Source organism: Pseudophryne corroboree, chromosome 6, assembly GCF_028390025.1.
Source record: "Pseudophryne corroboree isolate aPseCor3 chromosome 6, aPseCor3.hap2, whole genome shotgun sequence".
Taxonomy (NCBI): domain Eukaryota; kingdom Metazoa; phylum Chordata; class Amphibia; order Anura; family Myobatrachidae; genus Pseudophryne; species Pseudophryne corroboree.
Window position 1 is genome coordinate 624,896,270 of NC_086449.1, and position 13,762 is coordinate 624,910,031.

The 13,762-nt window shown below is 47.4% G+C and overlaps 1 protein-coding gene across 1 annotated transcript in view; it reads left to right on the forward strand.

Moving 5' to 3' along the window:
- Positions 1–13,762, forward strand: part of LARS1 (leucyl-tRNA synthetase 1) — a 211,236-nt gene that overhangs the window by 143,530 nt on the left and 53,944 nt on the right. The window contains exons 17-22 of the mRNA XM_063928113.1: positions 9,556–9,621; positions 9,911–9,993; positions 10,139–10,277; positions 10,391–10,603; positions 11,695–11,752; positions 11,925–11,988. Coding sequence (XP_063784183.1) covers positions 9,556–9,621; positions 9,911–9,993; positions 10,139–10,277; positions 10,391–10,603; positions 11,695–11,752; positions 11,925–11,988 — 623 coding nt within the window. The remainder of the gene's footprint in view (positions 1–9,555; positions 9,622–9,910; positions 9,994–10,138; positions 10,278–10,390; positions 10,604–11,694; positions 11,753–11,924; positions 11,989–13,762) is intronic.

The following is a 13,762-nucleotide window of genomic DNA, read 5'->3' on the forward strand; positions in this document are numbered from 1 at the left end:
ATGGCAATGGCGGAAGCCACAAAGATTCTTCGGTGGGCGGAGAATCACGTGCAAGCACTGTCAGCAGTGTTCATTCCGGGAGTGGACAACTGGGAAGCAGACTTCCTCAGCAGACACGACCTCCACCCGGGAGAGTGGGGACTTCATTAAGAAGTCTTCACACAGATTGCAAAGCGATGGGAACTGCCACAGGTGGACATGATGGCGTCCCGCCTCAACAAAAAGCTAAAAAGATATTGCGCCAGGTCACGGGACCCTCAGGCGATAGCTGTGGACGCCCTAGTGACACCGTGGGTGTACCAGTCGGTATATGTGTTTCCTCCTCTTCCTCTCATACCCAAGGTACTGAGAATAGTAAGAAAGAGAGGAATAAGAACAATACTCATTGTTCCGGATTGGCCAAGAAGGATTTGGTACCCGGAACTGCAAGAAATGTGCACAGAGGACCCATGGCCTCTGCCTCTCAGACAGGACCTGCTGCAACAAGGGCCCTGTCTGTTCCAAGACTTACCGCGGCTGCGTTTGACGGCATGGCGGTTGAACGCCGCATCCTAGCGGAAAAAGGCATTCCGGATGAAGTTATTCCTATGCTGATAAAGGCTAGGAAGGACGTGACAGCAAAGCATTATCACCGTATATGGCGAAAATATGTTGCTTGGTGTGAGGCCAGGACGGCCCCTACAGAGGAATTCCAGCTGGGTCGATTCCTGCACTTCCTACAGTCAGGGGTGACTATGGGCCTAAAATTGGGGTCCATAAAGGTCCAGATTTCGGCCCTATCCATTTTCTTTCAAAAAGAACTGGCTTCACTGCCTGAGGTTCAGACGTTTGTTAAGGGAGTGCTGCATATTCAGCCCCCTTTTGTGCCACCAGTGGCACCCTGGGATCTTAACGTTGTGTTGGATTTCCTGAAATCCCACTGGTTTGAGCCACTTAAGACCGTGGAACTAAAGTATCTCACGTGGAAAGTGGTCATGCTGTTGGCCTTAGCATCGGCTAGGCGTGTGTCGGAATTGGCGGCTTTGTCATGTAAAAGCCCATATCTGATCTTCCATATGGACAGGGCAGAATTGAGGACTCGTCCCCAATTTCTCCCAAAGGTGGTATCATCGTTTCATTTGAACCAACCTATTGTGGTGCCTGCGGCTACTCGGGACTTGGAGGACTCCAAGTTGCTGGACGTAGTCAGGGCTTTGAAAATATATGTTTCCAGAACGGCTGGAGTCAGGAAGACTGACTCGCTGTTTATCCTGCATGCACCCAACAAGCTGGGTGCTCCTGCTTCAAAGCAAACTATTGCTCGCTGGATCTGTAGCACGATTCAGCTGGCTCATTCTGCGGCTGGATTGCCGCATCCAAAATCAGTAAAAGCCAATTCCACAAGGAAGGTGGGCTCTTCTTGGGCGGCTTCCCGAGGGGTCTCGGCTTTACAGCTTTGCCGAGCGACTACTTGGTCGGGTTCAAACACCTTTGCCGAGCGACTACTTGGTCGGGTTCAAACACCTTTGCAAAGTTCTACAAGTTTGATACCCTGGCTGAGGAGGACCTTGTGTTTGCTCATTCGGTGCTGCAGAGTCATCCGCACTTTCCCGTCCGTTTGGGAGCTTTGGTATAATCCCCATGGTCCTTACGGAGTTCCCAGCATCCACTAGGACGTCAGAGAAAATAAGAATTTACTCACCGGTAATTCTATTTCTCGTAGTCCGTAGTGGATGCTGGGCGCCCGTCCCAAGTGCGGACTTTCTGCAATACGTGTATATAGTTATTGCTTAAATAAGGGTTATTGTTATGAGCCTTCCGTTGAGTGAGGCTCAGTTGTTGTTCATACTGTTAACTGGGTAAGGTTATCACAAGTTGTACGGTGTGATTGGTGTGGCTGGTATGAGTCTTACCCTGGATTCCAAAAATCCTTTCCTTGTAATGTCAGCTCTTCCGGGCACAGTTTCCCTAACTGAGGTCTGGAGGAGGGGCATAGAGGGAGGAGCCAGTGCACACCAGATAGTACCTAATCTTTCTTTTAGAGTGCCCAGTCTCCTGCGGAGCCCGTCTATTCCCCATGGTCCTTACGGAGTTCCCAGCATCCACTACGGACTACGAGAAATAGAATTACCGGTGAGTAAATTCTTATTTTTTACTTGTGATTTATAGTCACCATTTAATCTATATCTCTTGAACTCCTGGTTTGTGCTATCATAGGCACGCTTTACTGAGAGTTCTTGATAGGTATAGTGCTGCTACACTTTGTACCTGGTTACCCAATAGTTATGTCTGCTACACGAGGCAACGACGCTGGGGCTTCTCCCACACTGTGTGGTAGTGAGGCCGCGGACGTAACGGAGGATAATATGGCAGCTGAGAGTTCAGGTTCAGGGGGTTCCTTACCCCCCAGTGGGTCGGTAGCTCCTGGGGCATCACAAGACCCACCTTGGGCTACATTTTCCACATTGTTAAACACGCTTGTGACTAAATTGACACCGCCTGTGGGACCACCTGTGCCACTGCAACAGTTTATGGTCCCTGCTGTAAACCCGCCATGGGCGGATCAGCTTTCCACTCAGTTACAGCATTTGAACCGATCTATGACTAAATCTAAGTGTCACTCTCACCTGCCTAAGACTTAAGTCGTCTTCTAAACGGGCCATTACCTCCTCCCAATCCACTGCTATTCCAGACACGTCCTCTGTTGAGGACGGCACATATACTGATCCCACAGACACTGACACTGATGTTTCTGATGGGGAAGGGAAGTCATTGGTGGATGTCCCGGATTTGATTGAGGTAATCAGACTCATTCTTCAGGTGGCTGATGATCCTGAGCCTGAGACTGTCTCCAAGAAAACGGATAGGTTTAAACGTAAGAAGGTGGTTAAACAAGTTTTACCCCATTCTGAACACCTGGTTGACATAAGTCAGGATTCCTGGGAAAATCCGGGGACAAAATTTACACCGAATAAGAGACTGTTGGCTCGCTATCCTCTCTCTGCGAAGGTATGTAAAAATTGGGAAACCCCTCCGCCTGTAGATTCTCATGTGGAGTGTATGGTTGTTTCCTCTGCTCTGCCATTAACTGCCGTCACCTCTCTGAAGGAACCGACTGATCGACGTGTGGAGGGCTGTTTAAAAGCGATTTATACCATAATGGGGGCTGTGCATAGGCCAACAATTGCAGCGACTTGGGCTGCCGAAGCTGTTGAGGCATGGGCTCAGGAACTTGAGGCGGAACTGCCTTCAAATGCTTCTGAGCATGCTCGACAATGTCTCTTGTATATTGCCACGGCTTCTCTGTACCTTAAGGAGGCGGCCTCCGATGCCGGGGTGCTCGCTGCCAAGGCTGCTACTACGTCCGTCTTGGCCAGACGTATCCTTTAGTTGAGATCCTGGCCGGTGGATATGGATTCCAAGAAAACCCTTGAGGTGCTTCCTTTCAAGGGAGATATTCTCTTTGAAGAAGACCTCAATAAGATTGTGGCTGATCTGGCTACTGCTAAAACAGCTTGCCTACCTAGTACGACTCCTTCAACGCAGAAGGCTAAAAGTACCGTATTTGCCGGCGTATAAGACGACTGGGCGTATAAGACGACCCCCAACATTTCCACTCGAAATATAGAGTTTGTTATATACTCGCCGTATAAGACTACCCCCTTCCACACACCAAATAAAACGTAAAAGAACATCAGATTTGTGACATACTGTATATTATGACCTGATAAGAGATTTGGATAGGGAGTATTTATCAAGGTATGCATAAGAAGGGGGGAGGGGGCGAGGAGAAAGTTGTAAAATGTATAAAAGTATACCCCTGTGTGCATTTATTGTTACCGCTTTCACATGAGTGCCATTAGTATTAGTGCCATTACAGTACCTGTCATTGTCACCATTGTACGGCCACAACGTGACTGCAGCGCCTCCGGCCAGTCCCTGCATCTCCCTGTAATTGGCACTAGTGACCCGCCGCGGCCGCACTGGATACCGCGCGATACTGGATGGTATGTAGAATGAGGTGGGCGGGCATCGGCAGGCCACTATGGGCACCGGGCGAGTATCGGAAGGCCACTATGGCAGCTATGTCTATCCCAACTGAAGTGCACCCGGCGTATAAGATGACCCCCCCCACTTGGAGGCATGTTTTTCAGGGCAAAAAAGTAGTCTTATACGCCAGCAAATACTGTACTTTCCCTCGGCCCTTTCGTCCTCCAGGAAAAGCAAAAGGTCAGGCGTACCCAAAGCAAGCTCGTGCTTCCAGACCTGCCAAGCCCAGACCGAAGCGTGCCTGGGCCGCCCATCAGCCAGCTTCCAAAATGGACAAGCCTGCCGCATGATGGGGCGGGCCTCCCTCTGGGGGATCCCAAGGTGGGGGGCCGACTTCTAGGTGTTGCCCAGGAATAGTTGAAGACCGCCTCAGATACCTGGGCGAGGGAAGTCGTCGCTCGAAGTTATGCCATACTCTTCAAGAATCGTCCCCTGCAGCGGTTTTGCCTGACAGATGTGCCTCTGGATCCGGCAAAAGCAAACACGTTGCACTCGGTGGTAGATTCCCTTCTGACCACAGGAGTGGTGGTACAGGTGCCTCTGGCTCAGAGAGGCAAGGAGTACCATTCACCGCTGTTTCTAGTCCCGAAACCGAACGGGTCCTCGCGGCCCATTCTCAGTCTGAAGTCCTTGAACAAGCATGTGCGGGTCTCCAAGTTTCGTATGGAAACTCTGCGCTCTATTGTTCTGGCTATGGAGCCTGGGGACTATATGGTCCCCCTGGACATACAGGATGCCTACCTGCATATTCCTATTGCGGTATCTCATCAACAGTACCTGCGGTTTGCGGTGGGCAACCTTCATTACCAATTTCGGACGTTACCCTTTGGTTTGACAACGGCTCCCCGAGTTTTCACCAAAGTAAAGCCGGTCATGATGGCTACACTCCACCGTCAAGGGGTCAGGATCCTACCGTACTTGATTTGTTGATCCTGGCAAATTCCCCAGAACTTCTCCTGTGTCATCTCGATCTAACGATCCAGTGCATGACAACCCACGGGTGGCTGATCAACTGGAAGAAATCTTCCCTGGTTCCTGCTCGGAGCATGTTACACCTGGGAGCGTTATTGGACACTCACCGCTTCAGGACAGGATTCGATGCTTCCTATCTCGTCCGCAAGTGTCGATACATTCGTCATTGCAAGTGCTGGGTCTCATGCTGTCGGCTTTCGACATGGTGGAGTATGCTCAGTTCCACTCTCGCCCTCTGCAGGAGTTAATTCTGACCAAGTGGGATGGCCTACTTCACCGGATAAGATCTCACATGATCTCATTGTCTCCGAAGGTCCGCCTGTCATTGAGCTGGTGGCTGCAGGACCAACAATTGAGCAGGGGCCGTCCCTTCTGGATATCCGACTGGGTCCTTCTGACAACGGATGCCAGTCTGAGAGGTTGGGGCGCGGTGTTGGAACAACACTCTCTTTAGGGTCGGTGGACCAAGGGGGAGTCTCTCCTCCTGATAAATATTCTGGAACTGCGGGCAGTGTTCAATGCGTTGACAATGGCCCAGCATCTCATACAGAACAGACCTGTTCAAGTACAATCGGACAACGTACATCAATCATCAGGGTGGCACTCGAAGCCGCATGGCAATGAGGGAAGTATCACGGATTCTTCAGTGGGCAGAACGCCATCTGCCGGCCATATCCGCAGTGTTCATTCTGGGCGTCCTGAACTGTGAAGCGGACGATCTCAGTCGACAGGACGTACACGCAGGAGAGTGGAGCCTCCATCCAGAGGTGTTTCAACTTCTCGTGGACACGTGGGGCCTTCCAGATGTGGATCTGATGGCGTCTCGACACAATCACAAGGTTCCGGTCTTCGGAGCAAGGACAAAGGGTCCTCAAGCTGCGTTCGTGGACGCTCTGGCAATTCCATGGAACTTTCAGCTACTGTACGTGTTCCCTCCAGTGTGACTACTGCCCAGAGTAATACGGAAGTTCAAGCAAGAAGGAGGAGACCTGCTTCTGGTCGCTTCAGCGTGGCCCAGACGGCACTGGTTCTCCGATCTACTGGGTCTCTCGTGGGATCGTCCCCTTCTACTTCCACAACGACCAGACCTCCTCGTTCAGGGCCCTTGTGTTTACCAGGATTTAGCCCGTCTGGCTTTGACGGCATGGCCCTTGAGGCTTCCGTCCTGAGGGCCAAGGGTTTTTCTGAGGCAGTCGTTTAAACTATGTTGAAGGCCCATAAGCCGGCTTCCGCTCGGATCTACCATAGGTTCTGGAATGCTTAATTTACTTGGTGTGCGTCTCAATCATGACGTTTTCAAGTTTAGTACGGCCAAACTATTGGCCTTTCTACAACAGGGTAAAGACTTAGGCTTGCGTCTGGCCTCCCTCAAGGTTCACATCTCTGCCTTGTCTGTTTGGTTTCAGAGAAAGATTGCCACCCTACCTGATGTCCATACATTCACTCAGGGTATGTTGAGGATTCAGCCTCCTTATGTGCCGCCTGTGGCCCCTTGGGACTTGTCGGTGGTTTTGGAGGCCTTGCAAGTGTCTCCTTTTGAGCCTCTGCTGACCTTAAGTGGCTATCCCTTAAGGTCCTATTCTTGCTGGCTGTTGCTTCAGCTAGAAGGGTCTCGGACTTCGGTGCATTATCCTGCAAGTCTCCCTATTTGATTTTTCACCGTGACCGGGCGGTTCTTAGAACACGGCCAGGTTATTTACCTAAGGTGGTGTCTTCTTTCCACCTTAACCAGGAGATTGTGGTTCCGGCCTTTAATTCTCCTGAGTTGTCTCCCAAAGAACGGTCTTTGGATGTGGTACGGACTCTCTGTATCTATGTGAAGAGAACTTCCTCCGTTAGGAAATCTGATTCTCTTTTTGTACTGTTTGGTTTTCAGAAACATGGCTGGCCTGCTTCCAAGCAGACTCTGGCCAGATGGATTAGAATGGTGATTGCACATGCTTATGTACAGACTGGTCGTCCAGCTCCTGCTACCATTAAGGCCCATTCGACTCGGTGGGTTGGACCTTCTTGGGCGGCCCACCGTGGTGCGACCCTTGAACAGTTGTGCAAGGCGGCTACGTGGTCCTCCGGGAACACATTTATAAGGTTCTATGCCTTTGATACCACCGCTTCCTTTGGACGCTGGGTTCTTGTGCCCGCTACAGGGCGTCCCCTCCCGTAAGGAACTGCTTTGGGACATTCCTGATGTGAATCCTTGTGGAGCCCAGTGTACCCCGCAGCAGAAAACGAGATTTATGGTTAGAACTTACTGTTAAATCTCTTTCTGTGAGGTACACTGGGCTCCGCAAGGCGCCCACCCTGAGGCACTTAGTGGATATGCCAATACCAATCCAAAGAAGCTGACACCATCTCCTGCGGTGAGTGTATGGTGTACTTGGCTACGAGCGGTTGTCGTCTCTAGTACCTGCTACTGCATTGGGCTGGTTAACGAAACTGAGCTCCCTGTGCATGGAAGAGGGGTTATAGAGGAGGCGGCGCTGAGCATCTTGGGAACAGTCAAAAGCTTTGAGCCTGTTGGTGCCTCGGATCAAGATCCTACTCTACACCCCGATGTGAATCCTTGTGGAACCCAGTGTACCTCGCAGAAAGAGATTTAACAACGGTAAGTTCTTACCATAAATCTCGTTTTTGTGTGCATGCATCTCACTGCTGTTAGGTGAGTTCACTGTGGAATAATACAAGTTCGCAAAATCAGCCTGGAGAGTATGAAGGTCTCGTCAGGAAAGAAAACCGAAATAAAGTCTCCCCAGGACATTGTGCTTACTTTGGACCACTCACTTTTGGATTGAGTTTTCTTCATCATTCCATAGGGGACACATGCTTTAGACTATGGGTCTTCAACCTGTGGCTCTCCAGCTACTGTGGAACAACACATCCCAGCATGCCCAGCCTCCGTGTTAGCATGCCTTAATAGCAAAACTGGCAGGACATGCTGGGATGTTAGTTCCATAGCAGCAGGAGTGCCACAATTTGAAGACCCAGGTTTTAGACAGTGGGTTTTCTCCCAGCAGCAGCCCAGGCTCATTTGGTGGTCCTTTCTTTTCATGTACAATTCCGCCCCCCCACCCCAACCCAATAGTGCTAATTACGCAGGTCATCTTCAAATTTAAGTTGGTCAGAGGACAGCACAGTTATTCCTGTGGCTTCTGATTGCCTGCAAAGGCCTTGGTACGCAGATCTGCTAGGCCTTTCCATTGACACTCCACCGCATCTTCCTCTTTGACCGGAGCTACTTTCTTAGTCCTTGTCTTCATCCGGTTCTGGCCCATCTTGCTTTGACGAAGTGTCTCTTGAGACATCCGTCCTGAGGGTTAAGGGGTTCTCCCGATTGGTCATCTATACCACAATGAATGCCCTTAAACCTTTTTCTGCACAGCTTTTTCACTGTGTTTGGCAGAACTGCTACTCGTGGTGTTCAGCTAGGATTTCTAACCCCAGGTCATTTAAACTCTGAGTCCTCTCTTTTCTGCAGGCGGGTTTGGATTTGGGCCTCTGCCTGTCTACTTTTGTAGGTACAGGAAACAGATTTTGCTGATGCCTGACTTTGCTACAGGGTGTCCATCATATACAACCCTGTTTGTTAGTGCTTCATGGTTTTTCAATCTTCATCTTTTGTCTTCCTACTTGCCATAGCGTAGGCCCGGCTGGTGTCAGACTTGAACACGTTGTCTTGTCATTCCACATTTCTGGTCTTTCACTCAGACCGGGCTGGTCTTTGGAAGCAATTGGGCTACCTCCCTAAGGTGGTTACTCTGTTTCAAATCAACCTATAGATTGTGGTACTTGCCTTTTAAGCACCTGATTCTTAACCGGAGGAGGCCTCCTTGGATGTTGTGTGAGCTCTTTGGATTTATGTGGACAGAACCAGCTTTTTGTCTGACTTTCCTAAGCAAGGCTAGCCAGCTACAAAGCAGAGTTTAGCCAGATAGTTTTGTTTCATCAATCGCCACACTTACACTGTGGTGGACCTTCCTGCCCCGGCCATGGTTCCTCACATTGCACCAGCTCGATGTGGTGCCTCTGCAGGTCACGTGGTCCTCTGCCCATACGTTTGCTAACTGGCCTGCCTAGGGCTTTTGGACAGGATATAGGGGAGAAGGAACCTGAGCTGCTGCTGGGAAAAAAAGAATGGTGCCCAGGCTTCTACTCACAGCCTATACCCACTGTCTAAAGCTGGTATCCCCTATGGATCTCGAAGAAAAGGATTCAACCAAGTAAGAACTTAAATCTCCTTATTTTTTTCTTTCCAACTTCAAAAGACATGTCGCAAATAACTACTTATATTTAGCCATTTTTTAAATCCGATTTAAACATTCATAAATTTTTTTCTTCGAATGCATACTTAAAAATAGAATATATTGCCTCTCATAATAGTATTACTAGCTGCTCGCTGATTTAGCTATATATGCTGTTACACAGATCTTCTTTTGTGCATTTTGGTGCATGAATTGCTAAAAGATTAAACTGATGTGTCAAATCAGTGTCAGCGATATAAACTAGGGGTCAAGTTTTACCATCCTTCCTCTTATCTCTCCTCCCTATTTTGTTTAGGTACCTGGATTATGGAGAAGAGAACTGGAAGAAACAGACTACAGAATGCTTAAAGAACCTGGAGACGTAAGATAATTTTTATAACATTTATTCATACATCTCTGCTCCCATACAGAGGCATTTATTTGGTTAAAACCAGAATTCATGATTTTGTGTTTTACAGCAATATGTGGACTGTGCTGTGTCAAGTGGCACTTTGCCTCATGCCTCTGTAATGTTACTTGTTCCTACTAAATAAATATGCTAAATATATTGGTTGAACCCGTAAAATGGCTCTTTCCTTTACATGTATGCAAACGGTCTATACTAAAGTGCCTAGCGTGTTTTACAAAATTTGCATTATAATTTTTTAAAGGTTCTGTGAAGAGACTAGAAGAAACTTTGAAGCCACCATGGGCTGGCTACAAGAACATGCCTGCTCTAGAACATATGGCTTGGGTATTTATAATTTCTTGATCTCTATTGTTAATGTAGCCTAATAGTTGAAGACATGATATTGTCAGTGTGATGCAAGGCAATCTGGTGTCTTGTATTCAGTGTCCAACAAACTTTTTTTTTTCTTCTTTCTCTTAATTTTTTTCAGGTTCTCGCTTACCTTGGGATGAGCACTGGCTTATTGAGTCTCTTTCTGACTCTACAATATACATGGCCTACTACACTGTATGTCATCTTCTGCAAGGGAATGATCTTTGGGGGCGGACAGACTCTCCTATACGTATCAGGTAAGTTAATACTTTACCTCACCTATTGTAGGTAGCCAGTGAGGATCTTCACTCAGGCGTTTTTATAAACTAGTTTGTCGCATTGCTGTTTATTGCTCACATTTATTCCTCAGGCCAGAACAAATGACCAAGGAGGTCTGGGATTACATATTTTTCAAGAAAGCTCCACTACCTAAAACCACCATCCCCAAAGAGAAACTGGACAAGTTAAAAAATGAGTTTGAATTCTGGTATCCAGTAGATCTGAGAGTATCTGGAAAAGATCTTGTCCCAAATCACTTATCCTATTATCTATACAATCATGTGGCTATGTGGCCTGAAGATAGGTGAGTGCAAATTGGAGAGAGGGCACTGCTCACAAGAGCATACATTCTAGTAGGGCTGTAGCCGGACACAAGGTGGGAACAGAGTAGGGTATTGCAGAGATCAGAGAGTTTAGGAATAGGTGTGGTAGGCTTAGATAAAGGGATGAATTTTAGGGGCACGTTTAATGGTAGGTAGGTGCAGGTTGAATTTCTGATGGAGTGTGGGAGAGCGTTCCGGAGGATAGGGGTGCACAGGAAAAGCTGGGTGGAGGAGACAGCAGTCATTGGCAGAGCAAAGAGTATGGGCAGGAGTGTGAATGGGAATGAGACTGAACATTTATGCAGGGGTGGAGTGCTTGAGGGCTTGCAAAGTGAGCAAGAGGAGTTTGAGTTTAATTTTGATAAGGGCAGGGAGTCTGTGGAGCTATTGCCAGAGATTGAATGATGCAAGGGAAAATGTGGCATTAAGGATAGACTGAAGGAGGGCAAATTGGGATATAGGTAGCCAGCGAAAAGTAGATTAAGGTAAACAAGGCATGAAATTATAAGGCCATAGATAATATTGCAGTGATGGATCCATCAATAGTGAGAGAGGGACTGGATGTGAGAGCAGGTAAAGTAGAGGATGACAACTAGACCTCAAACTTGGGGAACAGAGGAACAGTGATTTGTTAACAGTGAAAAAGAGAGAAAAGAGAGCGAGTCTGGGGGAACGGGAATACAATGATTACAGTTTTAGTGTGCCTGAGTTTAAGGAAGCGGTGGGACATCAACAAGGAGGTGGTTGACAAGCAGCAGGTAATATGAGATAAGGGGGAGAGAGATCAAGTTGGGTGTACAAGTTATACTGAAGGATGACGATGGTTACAAGCTCGCAGAGGGAGGAGGTGATGCAAGAGAAGACAAGGAGCCCCGGGACACAGCCTTAGGGAAAACGGACAGGTAGGGGATGAGGTGGGGGCAGGAGTGGAGACTGAGAACTGTTGGACAATGCTATTGAGAATGAACAGTATGCTGGAGTGACCCTTGGATTTTGAAGAGAGGTAATAATTGGTGACTTTTATGTTAATATAAATGTTAACACTTCTTTTTCTGTGTTTATTTTAATTTAGTGGCAAATGGCCAGTGGCTGTGAGGGCAAATGGACACCTGCTGCTGAATTCAGAAAAGGTACAGCATAATTATTTTATGTTTTTTAATTAATTTGTATTATTGTGGAAGATTTGTTTGCTCTTTTGCTTTTTTACATATTTAGATTTGCTTATTTCCATAAAATGTATGGTCCTAAATCGATTTAATAGTTATTGTAATCAAATTAGTCTTGAATAATATATCTTATCAGATGTCCAAATCCACCGGGAACTTTCTCACGTTGAGTCAGGCAATTGACAAGTTCTCAGCAGACGGTTAGTGCATTTTAATCTCTGTGGTAATTCTATGTTTGTTTTGCTGTTTTGAATGTGTTTGAATAGATACAATAAAAAGTTTGTGGGGTTTTTTTTTTTACTGATCGTTTAATTTATTGGGGTATATTCAATTACAGTTGGATCCTCTGTGATAGAGACGATCCGACAAGTCCGTATTCAATAGCTGGCCGTTTCCACCCGTTTTCCCTCCCATTCCGACCATTCATTTCCACCCTCTCTTATGGGCGAAAATAAATGGTCAAAAACGGATAATTTTTGACCACGGCGTGGTCGAAAATACATGGATTCCGCTCATCCTTATGCTTTTCGACTTACCTGAAGTTCCGACAGGGTGGAAAGCGGCACTTCAGTTGAATATTGAAGTGTTGGAAAGTTCGGATTATCGGCGGAAAGTGCTGTCTTTACGCCCTGTCAGAACTTCCGACTGTAATTGAATATACCTCATTATTGGGCAACACAGACTCTGTGAGTTACGTACCATCCACAAGAGGTGAACACTTTGGTAAAGAAAATATTCCATTCCTATCCTTACTTAACATGGGAGCTCAGTTGTCATGCAAAAACAAGAAACTCAAACAACAATTTGCAGGTAAAGCAAAAAAAAAAAAAAGCAAGTAACTGCACCTGGGAAAACCATGTTGTACTGTAGGTGAAGCAGGTATAACATGTACAGTATAGAGAGAGAATCATTTGTAGGCTACATGCAAAAGCAGCCAGTATTTACCCTGCACAGTAAAAAATAAGAATTTACTTACCGATAATTCTATTTCTCGGAGTCCGTAGTGGATGCTGGGGTTCCTGAAAGGACCATGGGGAATAGCGGCTCCGCAGGAGACAGGGCACAAAAAAGTAAAGCTTTTACCAGATCAGGTGGTGTGCACTGGCTCCTCCCCCTATGACCCTCCTCCAGACTCCAGTTAGGTACTGTGCCCGGACGAGCGTACACAATAAGGGAGGCAATTTGAATCCCGGGTAAGACTCATACCAGCCACACCAATCACACCGTACAACTTGTGATCTAAACCCAGTTAACAGTATGATAACAGAAAGAGCCTCTTAAAGATGGCTCCTTAACAATATAACCCGAATTTGTTAACAATAACTATGTACAGTATTGCAGATAATCCGCACTTGGGATGGGCGCCCAGCATCCACTACGGACTCCGAGAAATAGAATTATCGGTAAGTAAATTCTTATTTTCTCTATCGTCCTAAGTGGATGCTGGGGTTCCTGAAAGGACCATGGGGATTATACCAAAGCTCCCAAACGGGCGGGAGAGTGCGGATGACTCTGCAGCACCGAATGAGAGAATTCCAAGTCCTCTTTTGCCAGGGTATCAAATTTGTAGAATTTTACAAACGTGTTTTCCCCCGACCACGTAGCTGCTCGGCAGAATTGTAATGCCGAGACCCCTCGGGCAGCCGCCCAAGATGAGCCCACCTTCCTTGTGGAATGGGCCTTAACAGATTTAGGCTGTGGCAGGCCTGCCACAGAATGAGCAAGTTGAATTGTGTTACAAATCCAACGAGCAATCGTCTGCTTAGAAGCAGGGGCACCCAACTTGTTGGGTGCATATAGTATCAACAGCGAGTCAGATTTTCTGACTTCAGCCGTGCTTGAAATGTATATTTTTAAGGCTCTGACAACGTCCAACAACTTGGAGTCCTCCAAGTCGCCAGTGGCCGCAGGCACCACAATAGGTTGGTTCAGGTGAAACGCTGATACCACCTTAGGGAGAAAATGCGGACGAGT